The sequence below is a fragment of the Mustela nigripes genome, chromosome 13 (assembly GCF_022355385.1).
Source record: "Mustela nigripes isolate SB6536 chromosome 13, MUSNIG.SB6536, whole genome shotgun sequence".
Classification (NCBI taxonomy): Eukaryota; Metazoa; Chordata; class Mammalia; order Carnivora; family Mustelidae; genus Mustela; species Mustela nigripes.
Genome location: NC_081569.1, coordinates 62,358,943 through 62,379,041, shown reverse-complemented (window position 1 = coordinate 62,379,041; position 20,099 = coordinate 62,358,943). Strand labels below are relative to the sequence as shown.

Genomic DNA, 20,099 nt, shown 5'->3' with positions numbered 1-20,099 from the left:
TATCCAGCCTGTTGGACCTACTGCCATACTTGTGACACTGGGCAACCCAGTCTTTGAAGGTGCTTTGTGAGGTTTGGACTCATGCTGAGAAACCCACAGAAAAGCACTATCCAGGTAGGATCAGAGGCTCCCCACTTAAAACCATTTCTGAGAAATCTGCATTTCATCACTACTCTGCCTTCCCATATTCACTTGGGACTATTCCAGATTTCTTTTTCCAGCCTCTTAGCTTGGGTTAGAAACATGGGCATGTAAGTGGACAATGCTACCTTGTAGTAAATCTAAGCTCACAGATACCTGTTTTTGCATTTCTGGTTGAAGTCAGTTTTTCTAGGTGAACATATTTTTTGATCCATTTATGTGTGTGTGTCAAGAAATAAAAGAATCATACATCAAGGGTAACTGGGTGGTTCAGTTGGTTAAGCGTCCAGCTCTTGGGTTTCAGCTCAGGTCATGATCTCGTGGTCGTGGGATCAAGCCCCACGTTGAGCTCCTTGCTCAGCTCAGAGTTGGCTTTGGATTCTCTCTCCTTATTCCATTCCCACTGCTTTCTCTCTCTCTCTCTCTCTCTAATAATCTTAACAAAAAACCCTACACCAAGAGGTTTCTTATGAGACTGGAAATAAAATGTGCAGGCTGACAAGAATTTAAATAAGACAGCAAAGAATTGTTGAACAAAGGGTGTTTCACATTTTGTCACCTTTGATCTTAGAAACAAACTAAGACACTGGACAGTCTATACTCTAAGTGGCACCCAGATTTACTCTATGAGCAGATATATGTATGGTATTCTTTGCTAAAATACAGCTGTATTTAGAACAAAAGTTGACCCATGAAATGGGAAAACCAAGTACTTACCAGTATCCTCAACAGCCAGTTTATACATATATATATATACATACATATCCAGCCTGTTGGACCTACTGCCATACTTGTGACACTGGGCAACCCAGTCTTTGAAGGTGCTTTGTGAGGTTTGGACTCATGCTGAGAAACCCACAGAAAAGCACTATCCAGGTAGGATCAGAGGCTCCCCACTTAAAACCATTTCTGAGAAATCTGCATTTCATCACTACTCTGCCTTCCCATATTCACTTGGGACTATTCCAGATTTCTTTTTCCAGCCTCTTAGCTTGGGTTAGAAACATGGGCATGTAAGTGGACAATGCTACCTTGTAGTAAATCTAAGCTCACAGATACCTGTGAGGAGGGTATAGTGTTCTCAAATTGTAATTTAAAGACATCAAACTAGAGTTAAATTCGGTGGTTTTATACTTAATATTTATTACATAACCACCATGCACATGGCAGAGCACTAGGGTCCTAGAGGTTAAAAGGAATGACATTTAATCAGTGGGGAGGCTCTTTCTCAATTACATAAAGAAATGAGATGGCCAAGGTCTTTTCACCATCTTTTAAGTGCCCCACTGGAAGAAACATTCACAGATCTTTCATGTCCTAAAAAATCTGAATATAAATTACTATGAGGTAATAAACACATAAAGACATCATATGTGTATGCCAGAGGGATACAATTTAAGAATTATCCTAGAGCCAAATGAGAATAAAACACTGAAATTCTTTTAAGAACACACTGATAGCTGCTATCTGAGTGTCCACTCTGAGACAGGTATTAGGCCAAGCTTTTCACATTCACCAGCTCCTCAGTTCTTAAAACAACCTATCAGGTATATATCATTTTACAGTTGGGGAAACAAGTTCAGCAAGGATGAATTGGCCAAAGGTTGATCAACTTTTAAAGTAAAACTGTCTTCTCTCCAGGAAATGGAATGTAAGGTATAGTGTTGTGGAGTTCAGAATTCAATTAAATCAACTTCGTAAATTAAAGTCATAGATTAGGGCACCTGGGTAGCTCAGTTGGGTGACTGCCTTTAGCTTGGGTCATGATCCTGGAGTCCCACATTGGGCTCCCTGTTCAGCGGAGAGTCTGCTTCTCCCTCTGACCCTCCCCCTTCTCGTGCTCGCTCTCATTCTATCTCCAATAAATAAAATCTTTAAAAATAAAGTCACAGATTAATTCTGTATAAGACCTAAGCTTTGATATCTTTTTTGAACTTAACCATGTTTCCACCTCAGTCCCTAAATTCTAACTTTTTTTTTTTTCAAGATTTTTTTTATTTATTTGTCAGAGAGAGAGAGTGTGTGTGTGTGTGCACAAGCAGGTAAAGTGGCAGGGAGAGGCAGAGAGAGAAGCAGGCTCCCACTGAGCAAGGAGCCCGATGTGGGACTTGATCCCAGGACACTGGGATCATGACCTGAGCCAAAGGCAGCGGCTTAACCCACTGAGCCACCCAGGCGCCCCTAAATTCTAATTCTTACGTGGCTTATGAACAGGGTGTCTGGGTGGCTCAGATGGCTAAGCACTCAGCTCTTGATTTTGGCTCCGATCATGATCTCAGAATCATGAGATTGAGCCCCATGTCAGGATCCATACTGGGGACAGAGCCTGCTTGGGATTTTCTCCTTCTCCCACTGTCTTCTGACACATAAAGATGTCACATGTGTGTACCAGAGGGATACAATTTAAGAATTATCCTAGAGCCAAAATGAGAATAAAACACTGAAATTCTTTTAAGAACACCTTTATAGCTGCTATCTGAATGTCTACTGTGAGGCAGGTATTAGGCCAAGCTTTTCACATTCACCAACTCCTCAGTTCCTAACCTATCAGGTATATATCATTTTACAGTTGGGGAAACAAGTTCAGCCAAGACCCACCCCCACTGTGTGCTCTTAAAAAAAATTTTTTTTTCAAAAGTGGCTTATAAACAAGATTGATGGTATATAAACCACCCTAGAGACCCATGCCATGGGCTTCAGCAACCTTGCTGAGATTCCAAATATACCCTAAATACCACTGAAGGCTAGTCAGATGAATGACCCTGACCTGCTTCCCAGCATTTGCATGTGAACATGAGGTCATGAGGTACCATTCTAGACTGATTCTTCACATGATTTCATTAAGGCCTGGGAGGGTGGAGAGGAGTTGCTTAAATTCAGTTATATTCCGACATGTAAGTTTCCCACAATAAAATACAGTATAATATACATCACACTCGATCAAAGATGATATAACTGCAAAAAAAAAGAGGAAAAAAAAGGCTACATCTTTATTGAAATAAAATAATCCAATGAGTGGGTCTGAAAAAGCACAAATCAGTTGGTCAGGGCAATAAGAGCCTCTACCACGTTGCCCATGTGTTCCCTTAAGCTCCGTTCTGCAGCTGCTCTTGAGATCTCCATCTCTGTCATCTGCAGGAAAAGGATCGAGGATGTTACCTAAGTTTCTTCCGGGGCATTAAAATGCCACCAAGACTTGCCTGACTCGACTTGTTTCAGTAAACAACCCCAATTAACCAATGTAAGCTCTGCCCATAGGCTAGGTAGGCTTTACTACTCACTATGAGCTCCAGATCTTCCTTCTTAATGGTGACTTTGGCCAGTTCCTTCTCCCTGCAAATATTCATGTACATTAGTCCTCATTCTCTACCTCCACCATTAACTCTCATTCTCAGCTGTGCCTTACAAATAAATGACTCCCAACGAACACTGCTGAGTGAAAATACAAAATGACTCTCACGCCCTCACCGAACATCCCCATGCCCTCCCCTCTTTAGTCTTTATAGCAGGCAGCAGGTGCTGTCAGGCCTTTCCTTCCACCAAGAAAGTAAGGTTGTAAACTTCATACATGTAGAAATCGGTGACAGAGTTGAAGAACGGTACAAGATACAAACGCTTAACGATAGCTTTTATTTTCGTATGGGGGAAAGTGAGGAACTGGTAGGACTGACTGTGCCTATGGAAGACTTACCGCTCCTGTTTGGCTTTCTGCTCCCGGGACCGTCTATCTCCAATCACGGACATGGCCTATGAGAAAAATAGATCTCCTTACCGCTCTGCCACCCACAATTCCCAATAATCTAAAAAGGTGTAAGAAGCTGGCGGCGGGTTGTGTGTGTGTATTCACATGACGAGTGTATCAGGAACCAAGGCCTAGGTTTAACTCAATTCTGTGCACCTAAGGGCCACTTTAAACACAATCTCCATCAAGCTCCCTTTCGCAAGCGGCGGGCTCCAATGACGGTTTCCCTCGTGCCTCCTCTCGCCAACCGTACGGGAAGCCCGTCCTGGAGCCAGGATTCCAGTTACAATCTGAGAGGCCCCTCAGCTCTCAGCCCGCCCAGACACGCTCACGGCCAACCTCACCGTCTCCAGATTGGAACTCTGGATCTCCTTCTCCTCCGCATAGTCGGTGACTCTCTCCAGGTCTGCTGCACCGCTGTCATGCTTCCGTGGCTTCTCCGGAGGCCGCTCCGGGCCGCTGGTCTCCGTCTCCAACTCCAGTTCCACATCGCCCTCGGTAGCCATACCGATCCCACCGTGCCGCTGCACAGGCCCCGCCCCACTCACGAAGACTTCCGGTAGCTTCCCCGAAACTTCCGCCGGGAGAGGATGAGGCGGGGCTGACCTCGGGCCACACCTTCACTACTGTTCTGGATTCTGGAAACTTCAGCCAGGAAAGCGGGTAGCCGCTGAGACTTTTGGAGGTTCTAGTGTTGTTTTCTGCGAGGCCCTCTCCCACTGCTAACCACTCCATCCGACATCCTTCTCATCTAGATCCTACCCACTCCATCTCAACCCTCCTCCCCTGCCCCCAATTCCGTTCAACCAGGAAGGATGACGTCTAACCCTAAACCAATTAGGAATGCTAATCCACTAGAGGCCAGATTTGCAAACTGCTCCCTAATCTGGAGAGAACAGCCTGTGTGGCCCAAAGGCCCTGGAGAGAGAGTAGCTTTACATCGACATTTGCATTCACCACATCCCGGAGGTCGGTGTTCTTTTCCTGATGTCTGTCCCCGTTCTTCTTTAGAGTGGGTGACCACCCCCAGCACTGTGGCAGCCCATGGCGGAGGACAAACGAAAGCTGCTACTTTCTCATCTTCCTTCCATCTGGTAGACCTAGGTCTAATCCCTGGGACAAGGATGGTGGGTGCAAAGGCTGTCACAGGCCCCAGCACCTCCCTCCGCCTGGCACAACGCACTGAAGTCAGCAGTATTATGGTGAATCTTCCCTTCTATCAGGTGAGAGTATACTTGGGCAGAGGGGCTTGAAAGGTCCCCTGATCAAGATCTATCTGAAAAAAAAATAAAGGGAATGGTAGCTGAAGCTGGGGAGGAAAACCCACAGGAGCGAATAAAAATGATAGGCTTTCCTTTCACCTCAGAAACCTTTCCGTTTCTTTGCCCCTGAGCCTATGATCATTAAACCTCTCCTCCCACTTCCCAGTACCAGATCTGCAGGTTTACAAAAAGGTGAGAGGCCAGGTGTGACTTGGGCTTTTAGGAAGGTCTGCTCAAGCCTGCATCAGCTCTTATGATGAAAGCTCTACTTGATGTCAGTGGAAGGCAATCCTAAATAGCTTGGAACCAGATTCTGAGAATTCCTGAGTAAAAGGAGAGAAGAAAAGGGAAAGGGAAATTTTGGAATTCAGCCTCATGGGTTAATCTAATGCATACATTAATGTAAGCTTTTCCTCAGCAAATCTCCATCTTGCTGCTCAACCCCCAGGTGTCCTGCTGTGGGCCTGTTCCCTGTACCTGCTGCTGCCATTCTAGGTGCCCCCTTGTCACAGAATCTACTTGTAGCCGCCTGTTCTACATCCTCCTCCATCTGGGGTCCTCAGCAGTCTGCTGCCTCCTGCTGTCAAAAACAGTAGTGGAAAGGGTCTGGGGGAAGGAACATGGGGTAAGTGAGAGGGTTCGGGTTGCCAACAGGAAAAGGAGAAAAGAAACCCTCAGACAGAAGATTCAGATTGGGGGGTAAGGGACAAGTGAATGGATATACCCATGAGAAGCAGGTACCTCTCTATACATGATGATTCGCCCTGCCATTTCTCACATGCACTCTCCCTCCAGATCCAGATGCCCTCAGGGTTGTGTGCCCATCTGTTTGGCTACCCTCATTGCCCAGTGCTCAGTGGCTCTGGAGCTGTGTACCGAGTATGTGCAGGAACTGCCACCTTCCACCTGCTGCAGGCTGTGCTACTAGTCCAGCTCCATTCCCCTACCAGCCTGAGGGCACAGCTCCATAACAGGTTTGTGTATGTACACTTTGGGTGGGGTAAGGATGAGGAGGGAAGCAAGCATAAGCTGAGTAAAGGAAATTCCAAGATGAAGTGTGTAAAAACTCCAAAAAAAAGCTTTTAAGTTCCTGCTTCCACCATACTTACTGTATGACCATGAGCCCCACATACTTACCCTCTTTGAACATCTAATTTTTTAAAATGAAGATAATTGTGGGGTTATTATATGCAAACCCTTTGTCAACTGTGAAACATTGTCCAGATGTTATTACGTGGTATCTGAGAGAATTTGGAATAGGCTAGGATGGGCCTGTTTCCAGCCCCTCTCACATGGGACTGGTTCCTCCTTCCCTGTATTTAGTTGTCTCTTCTCTTCCCTTTCCTATAGTTTTGCTTTCTCCTTTGCCTTTTCTTGAGTCTTGTTTTGTCTCCTAACCAGCTTCTGGCTCCTCAAACTGCTGTTCCTGCTAGGTCTCTGTGCTGTTGCCTTCTGCATCCCCGATGAGCATCTCTTCCCAGGTACCTTCCCTCTCATATCCTAATCAGCAGGCATAAGCTAATAGATGTTCTAAGAAAAAGTGAGGGTAGGAAAAAAAAAAAAAAAAAAAAAACAGGAGTAATGACATGGTCAGCTACATTTTCCCACTGGTGCCACCTACTTGCAGCCTGGCATTACATTGGCATCTGTGGAGGCTTCACATTCATCCTGCTGCAGTTGGTGCTTATCACAGCCTTTGCCCATTCCTGGAACAAAAACTGGTAAGGCGCACCTAACCCTAAAGGCTCTTCCTGGGAAGGTTGTCTGACCTGGGAAGGTTGTCCAACCCAGTGTGGTCGAACAAAATGCATGACAGGTCAGTGGTCCCTAACTTCCCACTAAGCAGTACCAAAAAGTTCAGAACATGACTCTGTAGGCTAGGTGGGATGGGTAATAACACCAGTGTTCTGCAAGAGGGGGAATAGTAATGGGCAAGAGGAGTTGGAGCCCCAAGCCACTGTCCACCGCCTACCCTTAGGCAGACTGGTGCAGCCCAAGACTGCTGCTGGTTCCTGGCGGTACTGCTGGCCACCCTAGGATTCTACAGCATGACAGGTGTGGCAGCTGCGCTCCTGTTCCACCACTACACACACCCAGCTGGCTGCCTGCTCAACAAGATGCTGCTTAGTCTGCACCTTTGTTTCTGTGGCCTCCTCTCCTTTCTCTCCATCGCTCCCTGCATCCGCCTCAGTGGGTACATGCCTTGCAACATTCCAAATCTGGAAGGCCTTTAGTATAGAAAAATTCATTAGCTTCCCTAATCTTAGTCAATTGCCTGCTTCCTCCTAAGGGTGGGGAGAAGTATAGATAGGGATATGAGTGGAAGAAACAACTTCTCTGTAGACAAAAGCAATGATCTCCATTCTCCCCAGGGCAACCCCGTTCTGGCCTTCTACAAGCCTCTATCATCAGCTGCTATATCATGTACCTGACTTTCTCTGCACTGTCCAGCCGTCCTCCAGAAAATGGTAAGGACCAGATGTGGACTCCCCAGGTTAAAACTTTTGTTCCTGCCAAATACTTAGCTCTCGTTCTTACCACCTTTCTTGTTTTCCCTTCTCAGTATTCATTGAAGGAGAAAACCACACTCTGTGCCTCCCTGTCCTAAGTAAAATGGAATCGCAAACACCAGATACTTCTCTGGCAGTGCTAAGTGCTGGCATCATGTATACTTGTGTCCTTTTTGCTTGGTGCGTAAAGGTATCAAGGGGAGAGGTGTGAGAGAAGGGAGAATACCCAGGACAGAGAAGGATGGTCAGGAGACTGTCTGGGACCACGGTTTATTTGAACTTTAGAGCAAGACAAGAGTGAGGGAAGTTCCCCATAAACAGAAACAATTTCTAAAAATAGCACTTGTCAGATGATCTGTATTAGATGAAGGGGGCAGGGAGAATGACTTGAGAATTAAAAATATATACAAAGGTTTTAGGGCCCTCACATGATGAGATTTATAAATATTGGGGGGAAACAGGCTCTGGAAATATAATACCCTCCTGAGGATTACCAATATGGACCAGCTAGCAGTATATACTCTCAGGCAATCCTCCTGCTATTTGACTGGACCTGCTTGAGAACTGTCTTTTCTTTCTCAGCAATGAGGCTTCCTACCTGGCTGAGGTATTTGGGCCCTTGTGGATTGTCAAGGTTTACAGCTATGAGTTCCAGGTGAGGATGGAGAGCTCAACAGTCCCAATGCCCTTCCCCCCTCACACACAGACAAAGACAGACACACATCCTACCAACCTCTACCCAGAATGCTCAGATTCTAGCTGCTGTTACCTTTTATTAAGTACCCACAATGTGCTAAGCACTGTGCTACTTTACATTCATCATCTCATTTAATTTAATCCTCACAACAACCCTGTGAGGTAGGTATTTGCTCCATTTTACAAATGGAGAAGTTGAGGCACAAAAGGTTAAACATCTTACCAAAGTTTTCATAGCCAGTTATATGCTGGAGCTAGAATTTGAACCCAGGCGTGCCTCCACTTTTTACGCCAGACTAATCTTTTCAAAGCGGAATTTCCTATATTAATACCCTCACATTCTTTAAAAAGTCATTCCAAAACATGCTGCCTTTTGTTTTACAGAAGCCCTCACTCTGTTTCTGCTGCCCTGAAACAGTGAAACCAAAGGAAGGTGAGTGTCATTAAGAATGTCCCTAAAAGAGTGTAGATTTCTGCAGAGTGCCAAAGAGCCCTGGAGCGCCTTCACAAAAGAAACTGGGGGAGGAGGGAAGAAGTCTTTCAGCCACACTGCTGCTAGCAGTCCTTCCCTGTCTCCAGGCCAGAGGGGTGGGTCTGTCAGGCCAGCTGACCGAGAGACCTCTCCAGCTCCTCCAGCACAAGCCCAGCATCTCTCCTACAGCTATTCTGCCTTCCATTTTCTCTTCTTCCTTGCATCACTCTATGTCATGGTTACCCTTACCAACTGGTTCAGGTAGGATGGAAGTGGGCCTGGGATATATATATACTCCTGAAAACCCGTTTTAGGAAGAGCAATTTAAGGCCAGTCCTAAGGGTTCTCAGGAGACACATGGGTCCACCATTATCTTTGGTGGGGAGGTAGGACAGGTCTGAAAGCTAAGGTCCTATGTGTTCTCTAACAGGAGACTTTGGTTCCACAGCTATGAGGGAGCAGAACTGGAAAAGACCTTCACCAAGGGTAGCTGGGCTACCTTCTGGGTCAAGGTTGCCTCATGCTGGGCCTGTGTACTCCTCTATCTTGGGCTGCTATTGGTACCACTCTGTTGGTCCCCCACCCAGGACTCCCAGTCACCTCCTACATTCAGGGGACCCGACCTTCGCAGAAGTACTGCAAGGTAACAAATATTCAGTCTAGGTACTGTTAACTGGGGTTCCCTTAAGGTCATACTCCCTGTCTTGACTCAGGAACTGCCCAGCCCAGCAGGTACCTCAAGGACACAATGGGCAGTTATCTCCCCTTGAAGTCAGTACTATTTTTGAACAGGAGATAGTGGCCATACATACTCTAATGCCATGGGCAGAGTGTCTCACTCACTGGAGCTAGTGTTACATCTTTACCCCAGCTCAAGAACCTAACTCCCAAGTCAGCAGCTCAGAAACCACTGCTGATCCCAGCAGACAGTGCGGCACTAGCCCTTTCCTGGCTCTCACAGTGGAGATGGGGGCAGGGAAAGACCAATAGGGACTGAAGACTTACTTGGCTCTGCCCTTGGAGATAAAAAGAAAAACAAGCAGTTCAGCCCTGGGCACAGGGAGATAAGCAGCCCAGAACAAACCAGGACACGGAAAGAAAGGACCAGAGACCACCCTAGGTTTTATCCTGATCTTGAGGTCAAAGGAAGTGGGAAGACAAAAACCACCCTCAATCCACGAAGAATGACAGAACAGAAGAGAATGTGAACACTAGAGAGCAGCTGACCGTGGGAAGTCAGTGAGCAGCAGGATTTGGGGGCCAACTTTCAAGCAAAGTTTCAGGCGAGCAAAATGAGGAAGAACGAGAAAGAGGAGCATAAACTTAGGTCTTGAAGTCTTCCTAGACCCTCAACTCCATCCTTGGGATGGTATTCAAGGTCTGGGTGGGGGACAAAAATCACAGAAAAGAAGTTCCTAAAGTTCTTAGAGGATTCCTCTACCACATACTTGGAGTACTTGTCTGTTTGTTGTAGTAAAATAAAAAATTTCCTCTGTGATGTTTCACTTAGTCTATATATCTACAACCTTTTAGAATCTAAAGTTCTCTCCCCTTTTGGTGGGAAAGGGCAGCCATTCCTCCATCCCCATCCCCCCAAATCCCCAGTCAAACCAGGCGGTCAAGAAATTACAAAGCTACTTTTAATACTTTGGGGTGAGCCCCACAGGAATAAAAAACACTGGGAAGGGGTAACCCCCTCACCCCCAGGCGTGGCCCAGGGGGAGAGAGGCTACCTGAGGGGAAGGAAGCACAAAAGGGACCCGCTGCAGACTCAGGGCAAAGGGAATGCCATCGGTGCTGGGACCTGTGAGCACTACAGGAGAAAACGCGAGCGTGGTGGGACTGGCTCCAGGCACACAGGCGAAGGGCAAGAGGGTTGGACACGAAGCCACAAAGCTACTTGGGTTCCTCCTTCTTCTCGTTTGCCTTTTTCTGCTTCTGCTGCATGATCTCCGAGTCCCTGGGGGTAGAGATGATGGGGCACTGGGAGGTACCAGAGGGCAAAAAGGACAAGATGCAGGGGGATGAAGGGCACAAAGGATAAGATGGAAGTGGATGGGACAAAATTCAGCGTGTGCCTGCTGTATTCCCACCCTAGGAGAACAAGAGGAAGAGAGCTGAGGCTTAAAAGGCAATCAGTCTCTATCTGGCTGTTGCCTAAGGGGTCAGAAGTCTGGCCACACAGGCCCAAGGCTATTCTTTGCTGAGTACCACACCCAGCAACACCACTGAGAAGGTTGGGAGAAGGGAGGAGAAACTGAACACCAAAGAGGGCCGTAAGTACCGTGCTGTCATAACCACTACTGCATTTGAAATGTGAAGCTCCCTGCCCTTGCCCTTAAGGTCAGACTCAGGGGCACTCAGAAATCAACCGTGGGCAGGCACCCGCCCCAGTCCCTTCCTGTCAGGCTGTGAGCTAACAATTTAGAGGGTGGGGAGGAAATAAAACTCTAGAGGAAGCAATGCACTCTGCCCCTCACTAGTCCAGACGTAAACCCTGAGGTAGCTCTCTTTCCTGGTACAACCCTCGGTCTAGCCCAGGTCTCACCCCTCCCCTCCCTTCCCTTCCCCTCCCTGGGGCTACCTCTGCTTGCGGGCGGCAGCAGAAAGCCCGTCATCTCGGCGCTTTCCCTTAACCGAGTCGCTCTGCTTTTTCATATTCTTCTGGCGGGCGAGCTCGCGCTGGTTACCGCCTAAAGAAAGAAGGTAAAAGGTGAGGCGCGGGGGGCCTTTATGGCCACACACAGGCGACCCTCCTCCCTCACCCGGACACCAGCAGGGTCCAGCGCTTATTCCTCTGTCCCGACACCGGCCCATTTTGGGGCCTAGGCTACTGAGTGGGGCAGGAGCATGGGGGGTGTTGGTGGCAAGCCGCCACGGGGCAGGTCAGACTGGGAGGTGGAAGAACGGTTCCGAGGAGCCCGCTAAAGGCGTGTTTCGAGTTTCGGGGCGGCACGGGGGTCCAGACTGGTGGTGATGTGTGGACAGTTTGGATCTCTGTGGGGGATGGGCTGCGATCTGGAGTAGGGGGCTCTGGGCCTATCACAGGGGCGCGGGGCTTCTCGCCACGGCGCGGAAGGTCGCGGGGGCCTTTGCTTGACTGGAGAAGGGGGAGGGGGTTCTCAAGAAGTGGCGGTGGGCAAAAGGCCGATTTCCGGCGCCGAGTGTGAGGGTCTCAAAAAGCGCTTCCAGAAAAAGGCCTTGCTGGGGAAGCCAGGTGGAGGTCAAGGCCAAGATTCGGCAGTCGTGTTTAGGGTGGACGGGGAGAAAGGGGTAAGAAGAGAGGGTCTCGGTGCTCACGGGTCATGGCGACGGCAGCGGCTCCGGCCTGCCTCCGTTGCGTCCCCTCGTTCTGTCCGACGTTGCAGACCCCGCCCCCTTCTCCAAGCGTAACGAAGTCGTCCTTTCCTCCCCGCCCCTTTGAGCCCGGGCTCAGTCTCTCATTGGACAGAAAGAAACACGTGGGGCTGCAAGCCACGCTTCAGCCCGAGCGGATATGGGGCGGAGGTTCGCAGGCCGAGTGCGCTGCGTGGGGCGGGGCTTCCTGAGCTAGGCGTTGGGTCGGGCGGGGAGAAAGTAGGCCGGGTCACGTGGGCAGGGTGGGGGTGGAGGGGTGCGGCTGGCGATGTGGCGTTCTCGCGGGTTAGAGCACGTGACTTGGCGGAGTGACCTCATGCGGGGACCGTTTGGGACGCCGGCAAACTCGCCCAAGGGGAACGGTAGGGGATGGAGGGCGGGGTTTTGGGGGGCCGTAATGGTTTACTCTGTTCTGTATTATCAGGACTCTGGTACTTCTGTATTATCAGTACTTGGCCCTTTTACTCAGGATTTATCCCCCAGTAGCCAGCTATGTAGACACGAGTTGTTCACCTATAAGGTAAAGTCGGGTACAAACGTAACTTTAAGAAACCCCCTTCCAACTGTACCCTCACCGCAAACCCCTCCCGTAGAAACTAGCAGCCACATCCCGTGTGTCCTAAAACTTCAGTCCTGTTCGTTTCCCACAGAAATATTGAATGGGAAGATGACAATAGTTTGGAAATTTTGGAGAAACCGAAAATCACAAACTGTAGAGTTGGATCAGAGACTAAGAGACTGGGAAATGCACATACTGTGAACATTTCTCCCTCTGGACGTTTCCCCAGTATACTACTGGCTTATGAAAGAATAGGGCAGGAAGCCTGGGCATTAAACTCATTCTCCCCAGTTCCACTGTCTGTCTACAGTCCTCCCCACCAGTCCTGAGGAATTCACTGGATAAAGGAGAAATGCTTAGGAAATATCACAGGAAAGGACTGTTTGTAAATTTTATTATGTGATTCTCTCCAGTTGGTGCTCATAGCAAAACGGAGCTGAGTCTGGAACTTCGGACTAGCTTCCCCCTCAACATAGACCTGATGGGAAGGCAATGAACCTCAGTGCCATCCTCACAGTTTTTGCCAAAACAAAGTATCACTTGAACTACTATTGCTTAAAATGTACCAAACTTGTGGGATGCCTGGGTGGCTCAGTTGGTCAAGCAGCTGCCTTTGGCTCAGGTCATGATCCCAGCGTCCTGGGATTGAGTCCCCCCCATCAGGCTTCTTGCTCAGCAGGGAGCCTGCTTCTCCCTCTGCCTCTGCTGCCACTCTGCCTGCCTGTGCTCTCTCTCTCTGACAAATAAATAAAATTTAAAAAAAGGAAAAGTACCAAACTTAAATAAAAGTGATAAATAAAACTTCATAATCCTTTAGCAAATTTAAAATTGGTATCACCTGACCACAAACAGAAAGTAACTTTAAAAGTCAAAAATCAATACAGTGAAAATGAAATATGTTATCAAATTCTACCAAAATAATATCATTGTCATAGATGCTGAGCCTGGGGCCTGCCCTCTCTATCTTAAAAAGATAAATTAACAAGTTTTAGAGAGGTAATATGTATATGTCTTTGAAACTAAAACTTTCTCTTGATACAGATTAACAATAATTTTTATATTTTCAGTGCTACTTAATGCTATGTCTCCATACTACCTAAAATTATTTCTCATACCGCAAGTGCCATATGTCCCACCCTTTGGTACATACTAAATGTACTAGATCAACATTGGTGGCCCATATAACTTTGTACAAATCCTGACTCTGCTACATACTGGATTTGATTTTAGACCCTTATTTCCTCCATGTTTCAATTCCTTTATATGAAAAATGGGAATAATCTCTAACCCTTAGCATTGTGGAAGAGATTAATGCAATACCAAAGGGTTGGCCCATAGTAGGCATTCGGTTAATGTCTCCTCCATCTCCCTTCTTCCAAGTCCTAAAACTTCCTTTTCTTTCTCTAAATTCCTCTAACCCTCCTGAGCCAATATCTGAAATGGCCTCCAATGATCCTTTCCTCCTGGTATTTATATCCTAGAGGAGTCCTTGCCACACTGAATCAAGGTTGGTCTGCGACTAATAGAATATGGCAGAAGTGATGATATATCACTTTTTTTTTAGTATTTTATTTCAGAGAACAAGAGAGAGAGCGTGAGTTGGGAGAGGAGCAGAGGGAGAGGGAGAAGCAGGCTCCCCACTGAGCGGGAGCCTGATAGGAGACTCCAGGATCATGACCTGAGCCAAGGGCAGACATTTAACTGACTGAGTCACCTAGGTCCCCCTGATACGTCACTTCTGATGCTAAATCATAAAAGACATTGTGGCTTCCTCTTTCCTCTCTCTCTTGGATCACTAGCTCTGGGGGAAGCCAGCTGCCATTTCATGAAAGGCCCATATGGTAAAGAACTGAATCTGTGGCTAATAGCCAAGGGGAAGGGAAAATACCTCCATTTAAACTCATCACAAAATTGAGAGGAAATAAATTACAGAGATGAGGCTCTGAAACAGAGAAGGATGTAAGGCAAAATTTAAGGACCCCAGACACATCAGAAAATGAGGAAACTAACTTGAAGGGTGGGGACATCACCTGCAGACCTGCAGCAGCAGTTTGACCACAACTCTTAAGCAGAATTTGGGCTGTCTAGTCTACCACTCTAAGGTTCCCAATGAAGCCAAGCCACTTGGGTTCCTTTGCATGTAAAGAGACTACAGAACCAGCCCCATGAAGAAAACGGAGCCACATTGTGAGTGAAATAGTATAGGGTGAGGAAGCAAGTTCTCTTGGGCACCTGCTACCTGCTATCAACTCCAGCATTTCAGGTGGGTGAGAGAGTAGAACAGCCTTATAACCAGTCTCCTCTTATCAACTTACCGCACCCTACCCCCATGACTAAGAGTCCGTTTCCAATCCTGTCAGAACTTGGACTGGTTGCCACACCCCTCCGTCTAATTTTCCCAGGAGTTGCCAAAAAAATTCACTCATTCTTTCATCACATACTGTGTTGTGCACCAACTATGTGCCAACTATTGTTTAGACATTAGGTATACAGTGACAAAAAAAGCAAAAAAAAAAAAATATATATACACACACACACACACACATATATATAAAACATATAGTGTAGAAAGGAAACAGCTTGTATATATATATATGCAAATTGATTGTGAGAGAAGATAACAGATTCTACGCAAGGATGATATTCAAAATATTTAACAGGGTACACAGCATAAGCACCTACCCAACAAAACAGGACTCAGTATAATCTGAGTGAATACTATCTGTGAACAGTTTTTCTACCTGTCCTGGTAAGGAATCCTAGTACTGCTAGTTCTGTGAAGGGAGTATACCTGTAGACCCTAATTTTGATTAGGAAAGTGAAGCAAGTAACATTTGAGCTGAGGCAAAAAGGAGGAGTCAGCCAGGCCAATGGAAGAGAGGCAGGGAGAACATTTCAGGGAAGGGGATATCATATGTGAAGGCCCTAAGGTCCTGCTCCCTGAGGCTAGCCTATCAAGAACCACAAGGTAACAGGGAATGCCCACCCCACCCCGCCCTGTCTCTTATCTTTGTTTCATCCTCTCAGTCCCAGATCCCTTGACATGACAGGAAATGGCCACCTCTGGTACCTCCCCTCACATCTCTTAGCTTGCTTGAGAGATATCTGAATCTCTTTAGTTTTAGTTTTTAAAATCCAGGATAGGTTGGGTATCTAACCTTATGATAAGGAGGTAGGTGTGAGGTAGGATATAATGGCAAGATATAAATAGCCCACATGATGAGCATGTGAAGGAACAGGTTTATCAAAGAAAGGGAATTTGTTCCCCAAGAAAGGAAAATAGAGACAGATAAAACAAAAGATGTCCAATACATGAAAGAGAGATGATAACTACTTGAGCTGAAATGATGGCAGCAGAAATGGCAGTGTGCAGTATCAAGATATATTTTGGAGACTTGTTGAGACTTGTTTGCAGTATCAAGATATATATTTGGAGACTTATTCCTGAGTTCATTCATTTCTTCATCAAATTTTAAGTGTACATCTATTATGTGCCAGACACTGCTAGGCACTGAGTATTCAGTGATGGACAAAATAGACATGGTCTCTGACCTCAGGAAGTTAATATTTTAGTGGAGGAAACTGACAACTCACAAGTAATCCAAACAATATAAAATTACAACTTGCACTAAGTGCTAAAAGAGAAAACGAAAGTTCAAGGATGAAGATTAATGGAAGCGATCCAGTTCTGTGGTGACATTTAAACTGAGGCCTGGAGCCAGTTGCAGGAAAAACAGAAGAGAGTTCCAGCAATATGACTGAATCCCTAACATTCTTTACATCCCTTCTTATGAAGGAAAAGCAGTGCAGCTTTAGGAAATTCTCCCCCTCCACCCTATATTCCAAGGGTGGTCCTGGAAGGGCTAAGTCAATCAAAGTAAACTCATCCCTCTTAATACTGATTGTTTGCATAGTATTCACCTAGTGAATGTTATTGATTCAGGAGTTAGCATGGGACCTAACTTGGCCTGCTCAGACCAAACAGAGGGGGGTTTTGTTCCATTATAAGAGTATGCATGGTGTTCTGTCTCACTGACTTGAACAAAGAAGTAAAGAATTCCTACCACTCTTGGCTTCTGTGACCTAGAAGGGCCAGCTTTAGGTTGAAGCAAAATGAATGGTAGAAGGAATCTTGGTTTTTGATGATGCCCTTGGACCACTGGATGTATCAGCTGTAACATCTGTTCTACCTCTGAGCTTCCAGCTATGAGAATCATATGTTTTTGTCTAAGCTGCCTTGAGTCGGATTTTTGTTTCTTCAGCCAAATACATTTTAATCAATATACAAGCAAAAGAAACAGTATATGCTAAGGCCCTGAAGTGGGGAAAGCTTGAATATTAGATGCATATAAGGGATCGCATAATGAAACGATCCAGGTTATCTTAAAATGCAACCAGCCTTCCACATGCATACCAAGCTTCCAGTCAGCGTTTCAGTGCTTTCCTTGTGGAAAGAGGTGGATACTTAAGGATCATCAAGCATTGGAGAAAACACTCAATATAAAATTAAGACACAACAAAACAGAAAGTAAAGTATCCAAGGATACAGAAACAATTATAGGAACAAAGGAAAATGGGAGAGAAACTATAATTAGTATCCTTAAAGATGAAGAAGATATTGAATAAAAACAGGTAGCTATAAAAAACAAACATTCAGAGAATAATAAAGAGCTTTTAGAAATTAAAACTATGATAGCTGAAAGAAAAAAATAGAAGAGTTGGAAGGTAAAAACTGAAAAAATATTACAGGAAATTGGACAAAAAAGATAGTAGTGGATAGTAGAAGAAGAAAAAATAAGGAAATTAAAGAATCCATTCAAGAGGTCCAACATCTGAATTATATGAATTTCAGAATGAGAGGAAAGTAAAACAAAAATAAAGGGGACTCACTGAGTGGCCAGCATAAGGAATAAGAACAGATCCATTTCGCCACATATCAGAACACTGGAGTCAAAAAGAGGACCCTTGGGGCTTCTAAGACACAACATAGAACACACAGAAAGGGTGAAGAATCAGAATGACTTCAGACTTGTCAGCAACAATACTAGAAGCCAGAAGACAATAGAGCAATATTACCAAATATTTGAAGAAAAATAACAACCTAGATTTTTTTCACCCAGCTGAGCTATTAATTAAGTCTGAGAATAGAATAAAGACATACAGAGTTGAAAAAGACTTACCTACCATGCACCCTTTTCTACAAAATATTGAAGGTGTACTCTACCAAAATGAGGCATAAACCAAGGGAAAAAAAAATCACAGGATCCAGGAAAAAGAGTATCTAACATAGGAGATAAGTAAAAGGCTACTGGTGAAGGGAGATCCCAGGATGATAGCTTTGCATCAGGCTTAGAGAGCAACCATTTCAGATTAGAACAGGAGGATGAAAGGCTCAGTAGCCATGTATCTAAGTGGAAAAAATGGAAACTGATAAAACTGATAAATTACCTGATTGTATTTGAATATATTGAGAGATTTCTACTTCTAGAAGACAGTATGAAAATAAATTGATAATAAGTACATAAGCAACTAAGTAAAAAACCAAATAGATAATTTGGGGGGAAGCATACAAGAAAGGAAATGTAAACAGTACACTAACTGTCACAGCTGGTAAATAACATTTACACACTCATAAAATATAAACATTCAATATTGATCTAACCAAAATAACACTGCACTGGAAGGATGGAAGGAGAAAGTACATGCGTATTTATGGGAAAGATGAGAGAGTTAAGTCCTCATTTTTAAAATAGAAATCAGTGGCTAATATCAGTTAAAAATCCAGAAATGGCATGATATGTAGAAAAAGCAACAAATGTCAGAAGAAGCAGCTAAAGGAGTTTTAATCTTTAAGCAGTGGGAAACCAAGTGGGATAATTATTTTTTGTGTTTATTTTTTAAGATTTTCATTTATTTATTTGACAGACATAGATCACAGGTAGGCAGATAGAGAGGAGGGGAAGCAGGCTCCTTTTTGAGCAGAGAGCCTGATGTGGGGCTCAATCCCAGGACCCTGGGATCATGACCTGAGCTGAAGGCAGAGGCTTAACCCACCAAGCCACCCAGGTGCCCCTTTGTTATGTTTTATTTTTATTTTTATTTTTATTATTTTTTAAAGATTTTATTTCTTTATTTGACAGACAGAGAGCACAAGTAGGCAGAGAGGCGGGCAGAGAGAGACGGGGTAGCAGGCTCCCTGCTGAGCAGAGAGCCCGATGTGGGGCTGGATCCCAGGACCTTGAGATCATGACCTGAGCCCAAGGCAGAGGCTTAACCCACTGAACCACCCAGGCACCCCTAACCTTTTTTTTTTTTTTTTTAAGTCCTTTGTTATGTTTTGTATAGAACTTGTATGTTCATGTGTAACTTCCATAAGAACAAATAAATAGTAAGTTACAACCCCAACCATGGTTTCAAATGAAATAGTTTAGGAGGAGAGAGTAGAATGTGAAGGAATCTAGGTACCGATTTCTTAGGAACTCATTTACATGTCACTAATTGTCAGAGAAGTATCTCCTTCCCCTCTAGCCCGTACTCCCAGTGGGAAATACATCTGAGTTGAGAAAACAGAGCGTTGACAGGAAGAGAAAAAAAAGAGAAGAGGAAGAGGAAGAACTTCTGGGAGCATATCCAAAGACTGGGATACACAGGAAAGGGGAATAATCCATATAAAACATGGCTAAGTTTATCCCCATAAGGGTTGGTGGCTTTGCATTGGAATCAGATTCTAACTTCTGGGAGACCCAAGGCCAACTGAGGTCTCCATTCTTGAAAAGCTACTAAATATGGGCCAGGAAATATCTGAGGAGGGGAACTAAGGTACTTTTCACTTTCACCTTGAGCTTCTCCTGGGTTGGACGATAATGTCTCATTCCTGAACACTGGTGTTCCTGAATGGCTTCTTGCCTCCATTGAATATCTCCTCTCTGTCTGACCAACCTCTATTAACATCTTGTAAGCAAAGCTAGGATCTCCGAGCAGCATTTCCTCCAGATAGCTCTGCTTCTCCCTTGGTTTAGCTGAATTGGCATTTGCCTTATACATAAATTCTGTTTCTTCTTCTCTGCTTTGGGAGACACCAGGGTTGAATAAGCAAGTTTCCCTGATAGCGTATAGTCCCTTCCCAGTTCAGTTTTCTTTTCTGCTTCCCACTCCCTCCCTACTCCGTGTTTACTAAAACTCTCAACTACTGCATAGTTCTGTCAACCATCTCTACTTTGGCAGTCAGTTTATCTATTCCCTTCAAGTGTTCCCTTTCTCCCTCAGCACTTTGGGTAAAAGTTCAAAGGCAAGGAGCTAATACATAACAGAATCTAGGCTACTCTTTGCTACCCTGCTGGAAAATATGTATGGCCCTCTT

The 20,099-nt window shown here is 45.4% G+C and overlaps 3 protein-coding genes across 4 annotated transcripts; 1 reads left to right on the top strand and 2 right to left on the bottom strand.

Annotated features, from left to right (window-relative positions):
- Window positions 1-3,107: 3,107 nt before the first annotated feature.
- HYPK (huntingtin interacting protein K) lies at window positions 3,108-4,486 on the bottom strand. The gene is made up of 4 exons (XM_059372703.1): window positions 4,228-4,486; window positions 3,833-3,888; window positions 3,423-3,474; window positions 3,108-3,273 (listed from the first exon to the last, which is right to left on the bottom strand). The coding sequence occupies exons 1-4, from the start codon at window positions 4,387-4,389 to the stop codon at window positions 3,178-3,180; spliced, it is 366 nt and encodes a 121-aa protein (XP_059228686.1). The 5' UTR covers window positions 4,390-4,486; the 3' UTR covers window positions 3,108-3,177.
- A 139-nt stretch (window positions 4,487-4,625) lies between these two features.
- Window positions 4,626-10,339, top strand: SERINC4 (serine incorporator 4). Its single transcript, XM_059372706.1, has 12 exons — window positions 4,626-5,106; window positions 5,594-5,770; window positions 5,941-6,119; window positions 6,547-6,626; window positions 6,773-6,866; window positions 7,124-7,335; window positions 7,518-7,613; window positions 7,709-7,835; window positions 8,238-8,310; window positions 8,736-8,784; window positions 8,931-9,084; window positions 9,272-10,339. The coding sequence occupies exons 1-12, from the start codon at window positions 4,699-4,701 to the stop codon at window positions 9,468-9,470; spliced, it is 1,848 nt and encodes a 615-aa protein (XP_059228689.1). The 5' UTR covers window positions 4,626-4,698; the 3' UTR covers window positions 9,471-10,339.
- Window positions 10,340-10,445: 106 nt separating this feature from the next.
- SERF2 (small EDRK-rich factor 2) lies at window positions 10,446-12,234 on the bottom strand. Of its 2 annotated transcripts, none has more exons than XM_059372701.1 (3): window positions 12,124-12,234; window positions 11,408-11,516; window positions 10,446-10,806 (listed from the first exon to the last, which is right to left on the bottom strand). In XM_059372701.1, exons 1-3 carry the CDS (start codon window positions 12,128-12,130, stop codon window positions 10,521-10,523), a joined length of 402 nt encoding a protein of 133 aa, XP_059228684.1. In that variant the 5' UTR covers window positions 12,131-12,234; the 3' UTR covers window positions 10,446-10,520. The 2 variants fall into 2 exon arrangements, with proteins under 2 accessions (XP_059228684.1, XP_059228685.1); XM_059372702.1 differs by having other exon boundaries at window positions 10,632-10,783.
- Between the last annotated feature and the right edge of the window lie 7,865 nt (window positions 12,235-20,099).

Coding starts and splice junctions, on each gene's coding strand:
- HYPK (XM_059372703.1), bottom strand. CDS start 4,389: ATGGCTACCGAGGGCGATGTGGAACTGGAGTTGGAGACGGAGACCAGC. Junction 3,475..3,832: donor CAGAAAGCCAAACAGGAGCG/GTAAGTCTTCCA, acceptor GAATATTTGCAG/GGAGAAGGAACTGGCCAAAG. Junction 3,274..3,422: donor AGGAAGATCTGGAGCTCATA/GTGAGTAGTAAA, acceptor CTTTTCCTGCAG/ATGACAGAGATGGAGATCTC.
- SERF2 (XM_059372701.1), bottom strand. Junction 10,807..11,407: donor GCTGCCGCCCGCAAGCAGAG/GTAGCCCCAGGG, acceptor GGTACCTCCCAG/TGCCCCATCATCTCTACCCC.
- SERINC4 (XM_059372706.1), top strand. CDS start 4,699: ATGACGTCTAACCCTAAACCAATTAGGAATGCTAATCCACTAGAGGCC. Junction 5,107..5,593: donor TGAATCTTCCCTTCTATCAG/GTGAGAGTATAC, acceptor CTCAACCCCCAG/GTGTCCTGCTGTGGGCCTGT. Junction 6,867..7,123: donor CATTCCTGGAACAAAAACTG/GTAAGGCGCACC, acceptor GCCTACCCTTAG/GCAGACTGGTGCAGCCCAAG.